Below are 17,018 nucleotides of genomic sequence, written 5' to 3'. Positions count from 1 at the left end.
CAGAAACAAGGAGCTGATTGCCTACGTTGGGAAAAAATGAAGTCCTTGATTCCATTCTAGCCAGAGAGCCGGAGCTCTGGCAGATTGCTCCTTGTCTGCAGCTTATCAGAATGAACATGCTGTCCTGTCCAGCTTCCCCTCTCTGATAAGGATTTCATTTATAGCCCACCTCAGTGTGCAGCTCCAGGGTGATTGCTTGTAGCTTTTTGTATTGCACTGCTTGCTTCTGTGGAAGTCCCTTCAGCCTGACATCCTGGATGCTGAACTGTTGCTGTTTATTGTCCTGTGTAGCTCAGCTCAGGTGAAGTGCTTGCCCTTGCAGTCAGTCAGCTCTGCTGGTGCAGGTTTCACAGAGCCACGGGCCTTTGGTCCCCGCATTTTCTGCAGCCATTTTCTGTTCCTGGTCCAGGCAGCAAAGAGGCACTGGGAGAGTGACCCTGTTTGGGGTTGTCCCCATAAGTCAGTCTGGGCATCAGAAAGGTGTCTGATTGATATACTGCATGTATATGTAGTGGCTCAGACAGTGACTCTGAGTGCACGTGAGCAGAGCTGAAGTGCTGTGCGGTGATGAAGGTTAACTGCTGGCAGCCAGAGTTGTGATTCTGTGCTGAATTCAATCAAATTCAGTCTCTTACCAATGCTCATTGGTTGTGCAAGCATGAACACTCAAGGGACAGAAGCCTGTATGGCCTCTTGAATCAACAGGTAACTTACTCCGTGAGCAGTTCACTTTTTTATTGTATATACAGACGTACTTATATATAGATATTTATGTCCTTAACCTGTGTTGAAGGACTCCTGCTTCCCTGTGTTCCTGCAGGGGCACTGGGCATCTCCTGGGTGAAGTATTATTGCCAGTACGAAAAAGAGGCGAAAACCTTAAGAATGACCCCCATAGACCAGAAGCCTGGTGCTAAGCAGGTGAGTGCTCTCCTGGCCCAGTGCCTAGCTTTTACCTTCAGTCTGTTCCATCTCGTTCTGTATGCAGAGATAGCACAGCTAGAGCAGAGCCCTCCAGACGGGGCTGGAAGCTCTGTGTGTCTGTATGACTTCTGTATGTCCCATGCAGACAGGCTGTGAGCCTGCAGCCTGGCGTGCACACAGCTGCCTGCAGTCGTTAGCCGAGCGCTTCTAAAAGCACTCTTTCTTTCCCTTTGCATATTTGCACTGTCACTGATTTGCAATTTTGGTTTCTATTTACTTGTAAGGATACAGTTAGGAGAGGAGGAGAGGGCCGAAGTTGCTGCTCTGAGCAGCAGAGTACAGCAACAGCTGAAGAACCCAATTCTTTCCCGCCGTGCTTCGTTTTTCACCAGCGAGGGATGTGTCTGGGAGTTCCCCACAGCTCCTGCAGTGCAAGGGAAGGGGCAGGGCGCTCGGATGGGGCCGTGGCTCTGAGCACTGCCTCTGCCATGGAGCAGCATCCGCTGGGAGCCCCGAGTCATGTGTGCTCTCTGCAGTGTGTGAGCTCATGGGCTGTGTTCTTTGGCAGCCTTCTGTGCAGTGCAGCAATCAAGTGAAACGCGGGTTTTGGAAGCCCTTGGCAGAGGGCAAAGAAATGTCCAAACTATGCACTGGAGGGACCCACAGTCGTGTGCTGTAAGCATGTTTGCTGAGGCCTCTTGCTGCAGGTCGGGGTTTAACTTGGATTCCTCCCTTCCCGGCTTCTTGCAGTCTGGCAGTTTGCACCTCCGGGTCACAGCTGACCGCATCTTCAAGTGCCACAACAACAAAGAGCGCTCTTAAGAACCAAACAAAACCAGATGAGGGGCCGCACTCAGCACAAAGCAGACACAGTCTGGAGCAGGCTGCCCGTCCTGGCCGTGCTCATCCATGTGGGTCAGAGGCTGTGGGCCCTGGCACTGATGGGGGTGGCAGTGCTTCCTTCATTCTGAGCTTCACACCCACCACAAAGTGCTGCCAGCACGTGGCTGTGCCCAGGGCCTCACTGTGCGGCACCGGCTGGGCTGAGGACTGAGGGTGCTGAGGGACCTTCCCTCCTCTCCATGGTTCTCTTTCCTGAGCTTGGCTTCAACTTTCTTTTCCAGGGTACCTTGGACCTGACACTGAAATCCTGTGTAAGGAGAAAGACTGACTCGATAGACAAAAGGTTTTGTTTTGACATTGAAACTAATGAAAGGTGAGATGCTTCGTATCTAAGTGGTCTCCGGGAAGATCAGCCCTATATGCTATATACTGGAGGAAAGCTGTTATTAAAAACTGATCTTTGCTCCATGTTCTCCTTCTGCCCCTGGGTAACTGCACAGGTCTGGGACCATCACTCTGCAGGCACTCTCCGAAGCTAACCGAAGGCTGTGGATGGAAGCCATGGATGGAAAGGAGCCGGTGAGTGTTCCAAGTTAGAGGGATGTGCTGTCGTGCAGTGTCCTCTGCTGGTGGGACGGAGAGCAGTAAAGATTGGCAGGCTCAGTTTCACAGATCTCTCCAGTTGCTTACCTGTAACTCAGGCTATCAGTTCAGTTACTACAGACTTGAAATTGGATTTTGTGCTGTCTGATCTCAGCACAGCTTGCAGAGGGAATGCTGGTTTCCCCCTTTTAAGCTTTGGTACGTTTTCCTATTTAACTGCAACTGCCAGACTTCCTAAAAACTGTGGCATCACAGTGTCTGAAACAAACAGCACTTCTGTTAAAGCTCACTCCCAAATCTGCATGACAGCGTTTTTATTTATACCTGCTTTCAGCAGTGTTTGCAAGGGGTGGGAGCGGCCGCCCTGCAGAGGTTCAGCAGCATTCCTGGCTGCCGTTATTTCCTGCCTTTAATGTGAGCAAAGCATGAATTCCTGCATTTTACTGAACTTCCTGTGCTGTGCTGTGCGCTGCCTGTGGTTTTCCCCTGGTTTTTGCGAGCAGCCTTTCCCTAGGACCGGGCTGGCAGAGGCTGCACGCTGCCCTGCTGCTGGGGCTGAGTGCTGGCTGCTGTGGCTGTGGGACGTGGGAGCAGGAGGTGGGATGTGGGCACACCCAGCAGTGCTGTGTGCCTGATGCTTTGGGCAGAAAGCAGCCCGGAATGAGAGGGAGGGTGGGTTGCTCAGAGGGCAGCCATTCCCTGAGCAGGTGTCTGATGCTCACTCGTTTTACACACTCACTCATGTACAAAGGAGTTTTTATTTTCTATCAAGAATATAATCGACTGTTTGTTCTTCTTAAAATAAGTACAAAAGGCATTTTTGTATGTGGTGAAGAAGGAACACCTTGACATCTGAAGTAATCTTACTATAAAGCACAAACAAGCAGAAGAGCTCTGTGTGCCAGACTGTCCATCCGCACATTCACAGGGCGCCTTAGGACAAGTGGGAGTTCTCATTCCGTGTTTGGAAGATCTGAAATTGAAACAGGCTCCAGTGAACTGGAGTAGGACCAGTAGGAAGTCAGCAAGCTCATTTATTCCACAGATAATGGTATCTCGCTTAATTGTAAACTGACTTCCCTTGGGACATAGTCTTGCTCTTGGCAGTGAATTAGGAGGGGCTGCATTTTCTTTTGGAATGATGCACCAAATGGAGTTGCGTTATGTTTGTTTCTTTCTCCACCCCGTTCCCTTTTTCAGATCTATCACAGTCCCATCACGAAGCAGGAAGAGAGTGAGTTATTTCCATTTCTATTCCTCTGATATATTGAAGCTGTCCTGAGGCCAGGCAGTGCCTTTCCCTGCAGACGTGCTCATCTTTGGTTTCTGCAGTGGGCAGTGTAATTCCCAGAACGTGTCATTCCTTTCTTTTCCTGGTGGTGCCTGATACCACGGGCAGGTCACGGTGAGCTTCCTCACTAAAGGTACTGACAGCAACGTGCAGAGGGTGCAGAGCTCCAGGTGTGCCTGTAAACCCCAGAACAGCAGCAGGAGAGATTGGTGAGGGATACCGAGGACACTTTCCGTGAGAGAGGCCATGACAGGACCCGGGGTGGTGGGATGCAGCTCCTTGGCTGCCCTGCTGCTGTCACCGCAGTGTCCCCCCATTGGTGCACGGTGCTTCGTGGGCTGAGTGCAGGCGAGCTCTTGGGGCTTAGGGCCTGCTGTTATCAGCACTTGATTGGCTTGCTTGAATGATCTTAGGGTTGGCATTATCAGAGGCATAATAAACCCTAAACCAAACGTTACCTCAAAGTCAACATTTTCAGCCAAAATTCAGTTTGAAACCCAGGTAAAGTGGGACTGATTTTTGAACCATGGAAGTTTGAATGCAGAGTTTTCGGCTAGAATTTCATTCTCTAGAAAGCTGTCTTCCCAGTCAGCTGAATGCTACGAGTAAGGAGTTACAGTACATCTATAAATGATAACTGCCTCTTTCACAGTGCCTTAAGACAGGCACTGATCAGCTGGAGCCAAACCTGTGTTCTGCTTTACTCAGGCAGCACGCGAAGCTGCTTTTCACTTTTGGCTTTTTGAGCTAATCAAATAGATAAGTGAAATTGGCATGATCTTATCACGTAGAAGAGTTGTAATGGCAGATATTTGGAAAATGGTTACTCAACTCATTCCAAGCCACAGATCCATACGTGGCAGAACTCTGAACCACGCTTCTCGGAGGCAGGGAGGGGGCAGGGAGTGCTGGAGCTCAAAAGAAATCCAACAAAAACTGAATAATTCCTCATCAAGATTTGTTCTGTAGAAGCACAGCTAGCTGTGTGCTGGGGCTGTGGGGTGCACAGGGCTTCTGTGGGGACCACATGAGAGGCTCTGGCAGCTGAGACCTCTTCCTTTGTTTTAACAGTGGAGCTGAACGAGGTTGGCTTCAAGTTTGTGCGGAAATGCATCAATGCTGTGGAGACAAAAGGTAAGGAGCCCATGGTGGCATCTGAGTGCACGTTGGGTGCAGGCTGTCCATGAGCACACAGCTGGGTATCTGGGTGCAGGCTGTCCATGAGCACACAGCTGGGTATCTGGGTGCAGGCTGTCCATGAGCACACAGCTGGGTATCTGGGTGCAGGCTGTCCATAAGCACACAGCTGGGTATCTGGGTGCAGGCTGTCCGTGAGCACACAGCTGGGTATCTGGGTGCAGGCTGTCCATGAGCACACAGCTGGGTATCTGGGTGCAGGCTGTCCGTAAGCACACAGCTGGGTATCTGGGTGCAGGCTGTCCGTGAGCACACAGCTGGGTATCTGGGTGCAGGCTGTCCATAAGCACACAGCTGGGTATCTGGGTGCAGGCTGTCCATGAGCACACAGCTGGGTATCTGGGTGCAGGCTGTCCGTGAGCACACAGCTGGGTATCTGGGTGCAGGCTGTCCGTGAGCACACAGCTGGGTATCTGGGTGCAGGCTGTCCGTGAGCACACAGCTGGGTATCTGGGTGCAGGCTCCAGCAGATGGTGCTTTTGGACAGGCTGTGGCTAACACCGCTCTGTTGTTCTCAGGAATTTCTACAGAGGGCGTCTACCGAACTGTTGGCAGCAATATTCAGGTGCAGAAATTGCTGAATGCCTTTTTTGGTAAGAATTGATCATTCCATGTGGTTAGATTGTCATATTTTGGTATTGTTTGGGCAGGCCAAAGAGAATGGGCTGTTACAATGAGATGAATCAGTGGAAAGCAGCTGCTGGCTCCTCCAGCACCTCTCCTGCTCTTCAGAGCTGTCCCTGCAGCCCACTCCCGCTCTCTCCCTTCACACTGCATTGCCTGTGGGTGCCGGAAGCAGCAGGAGGTGATGGCAGCAGTGGGGATGTGCCTTCCCCCCTTCCTCTTGCAGAAGCCCCAGCAGATGGGCAGTGTGAAGGCTCTTCTCCAAGTCACTGCCCCCTGGTGTGGCAGGGACAGCCCTGGTGCTGCTGCACTGGGTGCCCAGATACCTCACCACCACTGCTGGGTGCACTGCCTGGGTAGGTCGGTGCAGGGACCTGCCATGCCCTCCTGGGGGCTGCAGGGAGATGGCTGTTTTCATGGACCAGTCAGCATATGCACTTCTATAGCAAACTTTCTGCACCCTAAATCTTGCGTGTCATGCACACATTAATTGCTGGGTGGTTGTCACACCTGGGATCAGAGGTGCCCGGGGCTCGGCAGCACTTCTCCAAGCTGGGCACTCGTGGGGTCTGCCCAGAGCTGTGGCTGCTGCCAGGTGCAGGTGGGCCTGACTCCCTGTGCCCTGTGCACCTTGTGTGGGAGGGCTGCAGCACAGAGCAGGAAGTGTGTTTGTGTTCTATCTGTGTGCCTCGGGCACATGCCAGCCTCTGTCAGCTCCATGTGTGGACATCTGATATTAATGTAGCATTCAAAGGCTGTTTTTGCATTTACTATTGTTGTTGTTTATTAAAACTTCTTTGTGCTGACACGAAGCTGTACTCAGTTCCCATGGAGCCAGCTATTCAGTTACACTTGCCCGATGACTAATTACTTAGCCTCAGATTTTATTGCTCCTGGGTTCTCACCCTCCCTGCACGCAGCTCTGTGTTTTTCCCTTCTGACCCCCAGCTGCGTGTGGCTTTTCATTTTATTTAATATTCACCACTCGAGTTGACCACTTGCCACCCTGCTGTGTTCAAACTCATGATCCAAAACCCAACAACACTGAGCAGAAATAGCTGCTGCAGAGCAACTTCTTCCTGAATTTGAGTGAGGAGGTAGATTTTCTGTCTCTAGTCCTATTTTTATTTAAGTCATGCAGTCCGTTTCCTCAGGCCAGCTGCCCCCCTCCACCCCTGCCCTTCAGCTCACCCTGCCACAAAGACTGGGTTGGTCAGTGCAGGTGGGTGGAAGATGAGGGGTGTGTGCTCAGCTTTGCCTTCTCCTCCCGCCCCCTCCTCCCCATGCAGTGAGGGGGAATGCTCCCAGAGCAGTTGCTGGGGAGTCCTTGGGGTGAGGGACTGGAGCAGACAGTTGGGTTATTTGGGTACACGAAGACTGATCTTGGGTCTGTGGGAATGCACTGTTTCTGCCAGCCTTGACTAGAAGAAAACAAACTGCAGGGAATGTGTCCTTGCTAACTGTTCTCCACTAAATGTTACCTGCTGCATCTTCCTTTGCCCCTGGTTAGCACTGATGTTTTCATCCAGAGTAACAGCCTCTCTGCCAGCGCTGCTGTTCTCCCTTTCCACCTTTGGGAATGTCCACCTGCTGCTCTAGCTTAGTTCATCTGGAGTAGTGCCCTCCCTGAATTTGTTTTTTATAACAGCCTCAAAATGGGTCTTATTTTACAGCCATTTTGTTCTTCCTCCAGATCCAAAATGCCCAGGGGATGTGGACCTCCAAAGCAGTGACTGGGACATTAAGACCATTACCAGCTCACTAAAGTTTTATCTCAGGTAATGCTGCAGATCCCAATGCTCTGGGCAGTCTGGGTGCAAAGAGAACTACCAGGTGTGAGCATCTGGCCAAAGGAAAGGGGAAAGAAGCAGCAGAGGCGTTGGAAAAGGAAAGGCACCCTTTTTGCTTTTCTCTTTATGAGAAATGCGCCTGTTGTGGCAATGCCACATCCTGCAGTGCATCTGGGGAGGTGCCACTGGGAACCAGCAGGCTGGCGGGTGAGCAGATTTGCCCCCGACCTTGGAGATCAGTCATGAGGTCACACTGTCCTCCCAGAGCTCAGTTTTCTGTCTGGTTGTTGCAGGAACCTGTCGGAGCCCGTCATGACGTACAAGCTGCACAAGGAGTTGGTTCTGGCTGCCAGTAAGTACAGCCCCCAGCCTGACCCCTCACTGCAGCAGAGGCAGCTCCCTGTGCTCATCCCTGCAGGGCACAGAGGGCTCTGGAGGCATCCATGGCTCCGGCACCCCTGGGTGGGCACTGGGGTTCCAGTGCTCCCAGGAGGAGCCACACAAGTGTCTGCAGAGGGGCCCAGGGCAAACACACCATGACATCAATTTCACGGGGTCAGAGCACTGCAGCATGCCTCCCTGGTGTTACCGTGCTCAGAGCCAGCGTGCATTTCAAATGGCTTGAGACCCTCTCTTCTGGGTCCTTAATTTTGAGAGGAAGGTGATGGAAGTGTTTCTTCCCTTCTTTTCCTTGCTATTGCAGTACATTTCTCTGTGACAAGGCTTCATCCTTTCAGAGGGTCTGGAGAGCCAGGACGTGCCAACTAACCTGAAAGCAGGTGATCAGATCACAAGTGCTCTAGAATTGTTTCTCAAAAGTATCAAGATATTTATTTTAAAAGCAGTGAGGGAATGCGATGTGATGTTGCCAGGCAGAGTTAGGTGATCCTTTCAGTTCATGAAATTTGGCCCGGGATGTTGAGTCCAAAGCATCTACGAGAAGTGTGTTTTCATTCTGCACCTCTCAGGACTGAGTTGCGGCCAACATTAACAGAGGTTAGCCAAGTAGCATAGGTAAGGCAACAGGACTCAGCCTGTGCTAACCCAGCTAGTCCTCAGCTGTCCTGTGATTACTGCTGTTTAAATAAGCCGTGATATTCTGAGCTGGCTGCATCTCAGGCTGCTGAGAGCCAGCACACTGAGGTGGGCAGCAGGGGATACAGGGAGTTAGTCATCCTCTCAGCATGAAAGTGCTGGCATTTCGTGGCACGCTCAGAAACATTCTGTATGAAGGCATCCTTCGCAGCCCCACGTCTCCTTGGAGTCGGTAGGAGGCCAGCAGAGATCCCCGCCTCTCCTCGCTTTGGACCCCTGGAAAATGACTAACACTTCTTGTTTCTTGTAAAGGAAAAAATTGCACCACCCACTGATTGTGCTCGAGCCCAAGATTTATTAGTTTCAGCGCTGATTAAACCAGCGGTGGCTGAGTATGTGCAAAATCCCTTCCTTTCCCCCTTCAGAACTTGCACCATTAGGCTTCCCAGCCACCGAGATCCCACACTATTCTTTTCGCATCGAGTATTTGATTGTTTCTTGATTATTTATTCCGAAAGTGACCTCTTTGGGTCAAGGACTCCATTTTTTCCACAGTTCATTTTCTCATGTTGTTGTGTTGCAGCTTTCTGGGCCAAGGAGATGCCCAACAAATGGGCCGTGGGGTTCCCCTGGTGCAGTATGAAGGCAGGACCTGGCCATGCCCAGCCCATCCCTGCGCTCCCTTTCAAGCTTCATTTCTCTCTCTTTCCATTTCACTTTGTTTCTCACAATCGTTGCCCTGTTGCTATGTAATCTCATTTTCCTTCTGCTTCCCATCACTGGCTTTGGCCAACCAGCCCTATGTTGCAGATGGAACGTATTTTGTTTGACTTTTCTTTTACTGTATTTACTTTAAAAGACACAAACTTTTCTCTTTGTTACTTCTCTCCAGAATCTGAGAACCTGGACTACAGGCTGGGAGCCATTCATGCCCTGGTCTATAAACTACCTGACAAGAACAGAGAGATGTTAGAGCTCCTCATACGACACCTAGTCAAGTAAGCAGATGTTTTTCTCTAGAGCCAAACTAAGAGGAATAGTGGAATCAGCAGAGCAAGCCTTTACTTGTGGCAGGTTTGTAAAACTGCATCCACCACTGTCCCCCGGGGATTTACATTCTGACTGCACGAGTGGTGTGATGATCCCTGCTACCCTCTGCACTAAGTGGTGCTCCTCTTTCTGCTTGCTGCTTCCATTCCCTTTCTGACAAGCACAAAGCAAGGAGCAATTCTAACATGGAAACACCATCTGAGAGAGCAGAGCTGTAAACACGTCACCTCTCAGTCCAGTTAACAAGAACGGCAGGTCTGGGGGTCAGAACAGCCGTAAGCCCTGCGCCTCTGGGCTGCATGTGAAGAGTGCCTTGGTTTTATCTGCAGCTCAATGGCCGGAGCCTTTAGAGCAGCACAAAGCTTCAGCATACGGGTGAGCTGGCAGTGGGTGCTTGGTGGTGCTGGGCAGCACCGCTTCTGCCAAGGAGTAACTGAAAGCATCGCTTACTTGATGGTGATGGCACCGGCACCGCGCTGAGAAAAAGGGAGTTTTCCTGTTTTGTCATCACACCAAATGGGAAGGCTTGGTACAGAAACTCTGCCTTCTGCACCCCGTGGGGGAGGGCTGTGCAGCAACTTGTGTGTGGGTCAGGAAGGAGCAGGACTTGCAGAAGCAATGGCTGCCGAGTGAAAAGGTTCACTTTGGTCCTTGGAGAAGCCTCTTTCAAAGCTGGACTGCTGCAGAAATAAACAGCTCTGGGATTTCCACATCCTCCCACCCAACGCTGAGCTCTTGGTGCTGTGCCCTCCGTCGGGTGAGGAGTGCAGGTGATGCAGTCCTGCTGCAGTCTGCTTCCAGCCCTTCGTGCTTGTTTGTGTGTTTTTGAAGCCTCTCTGTGTATGTGGCAGAATGAGAGCATCTGCCTTGCAGTCTGACAAAGCGAACACTGGAATGGTGGTGGCGGTGATGTTTATTCTTTAAAGTGCTTACGCTTAAATTCTGTTCCTTACTCCCTTTATGCTCACAGAAGCCTCTCTAAGGAGAGCTACAGGACAAAGAATTCATTAAATCTCAGCATCAGAGCCTCTCTCCTTTGGCATTCAGAGCTCAGGCTGGCTGTTTTTGAAAACACAGTGTCCATCTAGGTGGTTAATGCTTCCGTCAGTGACTGGTGTGCTCTGCAGGCTCGTGTGCTCCTCCCAGACTGAATAGAGAGAGCTCTGTTCTTTGCAAACTGTGCCTCTTTCAGAAGGAAGACGCTGTGGAAGTGTATGAAACTCTCCGGCGGCCTCCCTGTATTCAGAGACAGAAAAAATTGAAGCCAACTGTCAGTTTGGGATTGGACAATCAGTAGTTGTACAAAGGTTGGGCTCAGTAAGATTGTCGCAGTGGAAAGATAATCAAAATAAATGGAAGTGCTCACCGATGTCGTAGGCTCACAGTAATCTCCCCCAGGAGCAAACTCCAGAGAGATCCTTCCCCGCTGGCAGCCAGCTCTTCAATGGCTCCAGCCCTTCCAGCAGCACAGCTGCACTGCCCTCGTCTCTGCTCCCAGGGCTGACTCAGTGCTCGCCTCAGGTGGTCAGTTAGAGCTTCGGGCCGTGATCAGCCATTTATCCCCCATACAGGGATAAGTGGGATATCACAAATGAAATGATTCCTTTCGTGCGTGTGTTGCACAGATGGCTTTTGTGTGCAGAATTAGGAATCGGACGTTGAAAGAGGTGGAACAGAGCTGCTGTCAGCACGTTGCTCTCCCACAGTGGTCCTGACTGAAGATGGTGCACATCACAGCTATGGACACCTTGGGTCTCTGCCAGGGCTGGGAAACAAATTCTGACGAAACAAAATGAGGAGAAATGAACCGCTGATTCTTGTTGTATCTACTAAATTTCTTAGAATAAGATCCATTTAGAAACGTCACAAAAATGACAAATGATTCCTTCTCTCTCACCTCTCCGCAGCGTGTGTGAGCACAGCCGAGAGAACCTGATGTCACCATCCAACATGGGGGTGATATTCGGACCGACCCTCATGCGGGCGCAGGAGGACACCGTGGCAGCAATGATGAACATCAAATTCCAGAACATCGTGGTTGAGATTCTCATCGAGCACTTTGGGAAGGTACAGGGCTGTGCCACCACACCCCACCTCCGTGCCAGCTGTTGCTGTGGCAACGACTTGGAGTTTGGCTCTTTCCTTTGTGGTCTCCTTAAGGGGTGGCATTTTGCCTTTAAAATACGCTGTTCTGAAATGCTTCACAGGGAAACAAGCAGCGTAGCAGACATTCCTCACTATTGCCTATAGTTCTGAAGGGAAACTCTGAGTCTACTGGGTTTTTTGCTTTTCTTTTTAAATAAGATAAGCGTCTGTATTGAAAGTACTGTTCTCTACCTGGAGGTGACAGGATTTGATGCTTTCTTGTGCTGAAGCCAGGAGGCAGAATACAGCATAACTGCTAGGGAGGGCACGATGCAAGACATGGCACTGCCTGCCTTTACAGCAGGGAAAATAACAAAGCAGCCAAGTATGGAACGATTGATAAAAATGATTCCAGTGTGCATAGGGCTGTGCAGACAGGGGTGTGGGGTTGGGGAGGGACCTGCTGCCGGGGCTGAGCTGTTAGAGGAAGGTTCAGCACCCAGCCCCTGTCTGCAGTGCTGTGCTTCAGGTTCCTAAGCATGAATCTGGTCCTTCATAGCACATTAAATTATAGTGTTGGAAGAATCCCTTATGTCCTGAAGGAAGGGGAAGTTTGGTGGCATCCACGAGTGATGGCAGAGGATGGGAAGAAGGGAATGTCCTGCTGAAGGAATGGTTGAGAAGGTCAGGGCTGAAGGAGCAGGGCTGTGCAAAAGTGAACGTGGAGTCAGAGACCAAACAGGGACCAAATGGATGGTGTGAGTTGTGATGCGAGGATAGAAACCAGAAAAGCGGGATGAGAGAGCTCAGAGTGTCCACGCACAAAGCTCATGAAGATCACAGACTGCTTTCTTTGTGGGTTACTACGAATGCTTTTAAGATCCCATGGCAGAGGCTTTATGTGCTGGGAAGCTCACAGTGCTCACTCCCGCAGCCTCTGTTGTCACTCTCGTGCCACCTCTGCTCGGGCTGAGTCAACACGCGGTTCACACTGCTGCCTCCAAGAAATGGAATTTAATCTTTAATTAAGCCAGACATCTCTCTGCTTGCTTTTAATTTCTTCAGGAGTAAGGTGAAATTAGTAACAGTTATTAGATGGAGTGTGTAAGTTCATCGTTGGAGCTGAAAGCGTCTTCAGCTCACACATATGCAAACACTTCAAATGAGCCTGGAGGAAGAGAGATATTACTTAGGCGGTGCAATATGAAGGCTAAGGACAAAGTAACTACTCGTGAAGTCTTTGGGGATAATTACTCTTTCTGCAGTTTATGTATCAGTGCCACAGCTAAATTAAATCAGTCGATCCCTCTGGAAATGCCTCCTCGCTGTACAAACTTTCTAAACGCGAGGATCTGTCAATATCTTTGTACCTTCCAGTTGTTTAACTTGGATTTTTATTTGAAAGGCAGAATCAAAGGAGAAGCTGCACTCACATCCTAAAAAGAGCAGTGTGGTGGGGTTTGAGAGTGGCTTCAAAACGTTGAAAAGCATCTCATGAAAGCAGTGGTCTGTGGTTCTTCTGTAGGCACCAGAGCAGCAGGCGGTGCCACCCCCACTGCGGGACGCACTGCCCAGACCTTGGGAGGGAGGAGGTTTGAGAGCTTTAGGGGCTCGTGACTTTCTCCAGCATTTCTGTTTGCTTGGCCAAAGGAGAAATGTGCTTTAAGTTACAAAAATGACATCCTTAATCAAACCAGGACGTCCTTTTAGAATTTATCTGAGGGACAGATATCTGCGGGTTCCTCCATACCACAGGACTTGCCGAAGGGGAGGTGACCCTGCTCCTGATTGTGCTGGGGCTGAGCTCATCCTCAGGGCTGAGCTGCTTCCTGCCAACCCCACAGGATGGTCCAGCCATGCCGTGCCATGCCATGCCATGCCGTGCTGTGCCATGCTATGCCTTGCCTTGCCACGCTGTGACATGCCGTGCCATGCTGTGCCATGCCGTGCTATGCCGTGCCGTGCTATGCCGTGCCGTGCCATGCTGTGCCATGCTGTGCCATGCCGTGCTGTGCCATGCCGTGCCATGCTGTGCCACGCCGTGCCGTGCCATGCTGTGCCACGCCGTGCCGTGCCATGCTGTGCCATGCTGTGCCACACCGTGCCGTGCCATGCTGTGCCATGCTGTGCCATGCCGTGCCATGCTGTGCCACGCCGTGCCGTGCCATGTCCTGCCGTACCATGCCATGCTGTGCCATGCTGTGCCATGCCGTGCCACGCCGTGCCGTGCCATGCCATGCCATGCCGTGCCATGCTATGCCATGCCGTGCCATGCTGTGCCATGCCGTGCTGTGCCATGCTGTGCCATGCTGTGCCATGCCGTGCATTGGTCTCCCAGCATCTCCTGCCACTCTGCCACACTGATCTGCTCCTGGAAGCCCAGTGTGAATTCAATGAATACCCATGGGAAAAAAAGCAATAGCAGCTGATGTGGGGCTTTAATGTGTTATTTCATATCATCAAAGACTGCCCAAAGGCTTTATTCTTTTTTTTTTCCAGCTATTTAAAAGGGTTCTGGCATAAATAAAAGCCTCTAAATTAACCCCAACCAAGTAGGTGTCATATGAGCAGTGAGAAAAGGAGATAGAACTGCTAACCAGCATTGTTTTTGTGCCACTATTTCATCTGAGGTAATTTGAGGGTGCCACACACTTCATTGTAAACCAAGAGCCAAAGTGTTTTTGCTCTTTAAACCTCAAACAATGCAGCAGCTTGTTTGGGTGCTTGCTGCAGATTGTATCGCCTGGTTAGTGTGGAAACCTTGACTCTTCTCAGAACATATCAGATTGAAAGCTGACTTAATCTGCTCTGAGATAATTTGCTGCTGCACATTTTCTCTGTATTGTGATCTCGCTGTGCTAATCAGCTCAGTACTGCCGTGGTGTGTAGCAGGCTGCCTGTTGCAGGAAGGCAGCAGCCGTGCAGGGCTGTAGCACCCGACCCCGAAGCGTGGGGCTGCCACAGCACCTCCCTCCAGCCCTGGGAATGCTGCCTGGTCTGTTGAGCACCATCTGAAGCTGTGTCTGTCCTTACAGATCTACTCGGGCCCCCCAGAAGACAGCGCTGCCCCCCCAGTGCCTCCCCCCAGGGTGGCTGCCCGGAGGCACAAACCCATCACCATTTCCAAACGCCCTCTGCGGGAACGACCTGTCTTCTTTGGGGCTTCTGTGGAAGAAAGTGGAGGTCAGTTCCGCTGCTCTCCAGCACCCTCACTCTTGTTTCTTTTAACTGCTTTCCAGGAGCAATGTAAACAATACCAGAATTGCATTTACAAGGCCATCAGCATGGCAGACAGTGCGTTCTGGCGTTCGGAAAGCAAGGAAAGGAAAGCAAGATCTGACATCAGAGGTTGCAGTGCCTCACAGCTCAAACTCTCACTGGCAGAACGGCCCTCAGTCGCCGCCTGGCTGCACGTCCACACTCGATCCTAACCGGTCTGTCTGTCCCTAACCCGTCTGTCTGTCCCTTGGCTCCACAGCAGACCAGCTCAGCCAGACCCCCAACGGCAGCATCACCACGGAGGCCCCCAGACCTCTGCTGCGCAGCCGCCTGCCCGCGCCGCGGCCGGGGGGGGAGGAAGCGGGACGGCCGCCTGCCGAGCTGGAGGTGGGCAAGGTGACGGCCAGGCTGCAGGACGGGGCTGTGAAGCTGCCTGGCAAGGCTGCCAATGGTGTGGTGAGCAGCCCTGCTCTGCGGACCTCCACGCTCCATGCCAGGAGACCAGCGCCCCGGCCGGGCGGCTGCGGCAGAGATGGTGAGCATCACGGCCACAGTGTGACAGAGCAGGGCTTTTGTATGGCTTAATAAGCTCTACGAGTACGTATGATAGACGCAAATAATGAGTTTGGGGCCAAATTTGAGTTGGTGCTGTGCATCCCCTGAAGGAAGGGGCTGGTGTGTCTGTGTGGCTGTCGTCGTCCCCCGCAGTGCCAGCACACAGCTCACCATGTGGCACACGGTGCTGTAACTGCGTGTGTTTGGGGCTGAGCTGGGTGAGATCCTCAAGAGAACGGTCGTAAATAAGAAATACTGCTAGTTCTGCCATTGCCAGGCTTACTTGTGCGCTCTCCAGTGCTTTTTAGATGTTGTCATCCTCCAGCAGCTTCACAGCCCTGTATTTATAAAATGAAAGTGGGGCTGCATGCTTGACAAATGGCTTCCACCTACAATAAAGAGAAAGAATAAAAGGTCTGGCTGGGTAGCACAAACATAAAGTTCATCTGACTAACGCTACTGGCTTAATTTAAATTTGTTGCATAAATGGTAGGTGGAAATCTGCCTCTGGAAGAGTAAAATAGCTTTTAAAATTGGCTTGTACATCAACTCCATTTAGTGCTTACAGATTTGATGTTTTCACATTATCACACATAGCGTGCTGACAGCGTGATCCAGAGACACGGCACAACAAAATGGGCTGCTGGTCCTGAGACCTATAAATCGGAGAACACCGAATTAGCAATAAAGTTATATTGCAGCTATACTGACACTTTGAAATCGGTGCTGGGACATTGTATCACTCTTCAGTGCAGACAGCTTGGGGGTAATTCTGAAAAACTGGAGAAGCCAGCAGGAAGAATGAGAAAATAGGCCTTTGGTCGAGACATTCCAGTTATACAGTTTAGCAAAGAGGAAATTCAGGATCAGAATTTACAAATGCAGGCATGGAAGAGATGTGGCTAAGGAGTTGTCCTGCTGAGAAAGTCCTGGGGGTCCTGGTAGTTGAAGGGCTTAACACGAGGCAGCAGCGTGCTCTTGCAGCCCAGTAATGCATCTTCACAAACACCTCCTCCTCTGCCAAAGCTTCACACGCAGTGTCTGTGACCTTCTGCCTTGCAGGAGAGTACGATGGTGTCCCCAAGCCACGGCCCCATGGAGATAAGCCCGTGATAACACGTCCCCCTGTGAGACCTCCAGACCCACCGTGCAGGGCTCCCATCCCACAGAAGCTGGAGCAGAGGCCGGATCTGATAGCAGGGACAGCAGAGGAAATGCCTTCTTCAGTGTAAGCCAGGGGCCGGGCAGCACGGTGAGGGGCCACAGCTCAGCTGTTGGTCCCGGGGGGGGGAGGGCAGGGGGTCGTGGTGACTGGCGGCGGGAGCTGCTGCCATCTACCAGGAGTGCTGGAAGAGCAGGAGGAAAAGCGGCGTGCTGGTTTCCAGCACTGTTGGCATAGCATGGCTGGAGCTCGTGCAGGTCCCATTCCCCTTTCCATGAGCAGGGGTCACTTTGAAAAAGTGAGTCACTTTGGAAAAGCTGTGTGAGAGCCGGGTCAGGCTCTGCCCTTAGGGCACGGCTGGGGCAGAGCGTGGCCATAGCAAAAGCAAAAACACTGCAGGAAAAAAAGCTCTGAGCCTCCTCCAGTGTAGCTCTGGGGCTGACTTTCCATCATCTTCTCAGTTACTTCTCAGTGCAGCTGGAGCTCCCTTCCTGCTCTCAAAAGAGAGTCTCTCAAATGAGATGTTTCCCAAGAAAAGAGAGATCCTGCTTGGATCTCCATTAAGGAACTGGACACGGTTCAGCTTCATTATCGGATTTCTTCGAGTTTTTAAAGAGTCAGAAGCTCTGCTGTCCCTCAC

General features: G+C 51.3%; 1 protein-coding gene across 2 annotated transcripts in view; it reads left to right on the top strand.

Moving 5' to 3' along the window:
- Positions 1–17,018, top strand: part of OPHN1 (oligophrenin 1) — a 49,187-nt gene that overhangs the window by 28,255 nt on the left and 3,914 nt on the right. The window contains exons 9-21 of one of the 2 annotated variants that reach the window (XM_085230788.1): positions 821–921; positions 2,049–2,140; positions 2,268–2,346; positions 3,571–3,604; positions 4,733–4,795; positions 5,377–5,451; positions 7,176–7,260; positions 7,566–7,624; positions 9,200–9,305; positions 11,265–11,424; positions 14,478–14,625; positions 14,924–15,196; positions 16,279–16,444. In XM_085230788.1, coding sequence (XP_085086914.1) covers positions 821–921; positions 2,049–2,140; positions 2,268–2,346; positions 3,571–3,604; positions 4,733–4,795; positions 5,377–5,451; positions 7,176–7,260; positions 7,566–7,624; positions 9,200–9,305; positions 11,265–11,424; positions 14,478–14,625; positions 14,924–15,196; positions 16,279–16,444 — 1,441 coding nt within the window. Of the gene's footprint in view, positions 1–820; positions 922–2,048; positions 2,141–2,267; positions 2,347–3,570; positions 3,605–4,732; positions 4,796–5,376; positions 5,452–7,175; positions 7,261–7,565; positions 7,625–9,199; positions 9,306–11,264; positions 11,425–14,477; positions 14,626–14,920; positions 15,197–16,278; positions 16,445–17,018 lie in introns of both variants that reach the window. The other variant, XM_010715108.2, reaches the window with a different exon arrangement.

Source organism: Meleagris gallopavo, chromosome 9 (assembly GCF_905368555.1).
Source record: "Meleagris gallopavo chromosome 9, MGAL_WU_HG_1.1, whole genome shotgun sequence".
Classification (NCBI taxonomy): Eukaryota; Metazoa; Chordata; class Aves; order Galliformes; family Phasianidae; genus Meleagris; species Meleagris gallopavo.
This window is presented reverse-complemented; position numbering and strand designations above follow the sequence as displayed.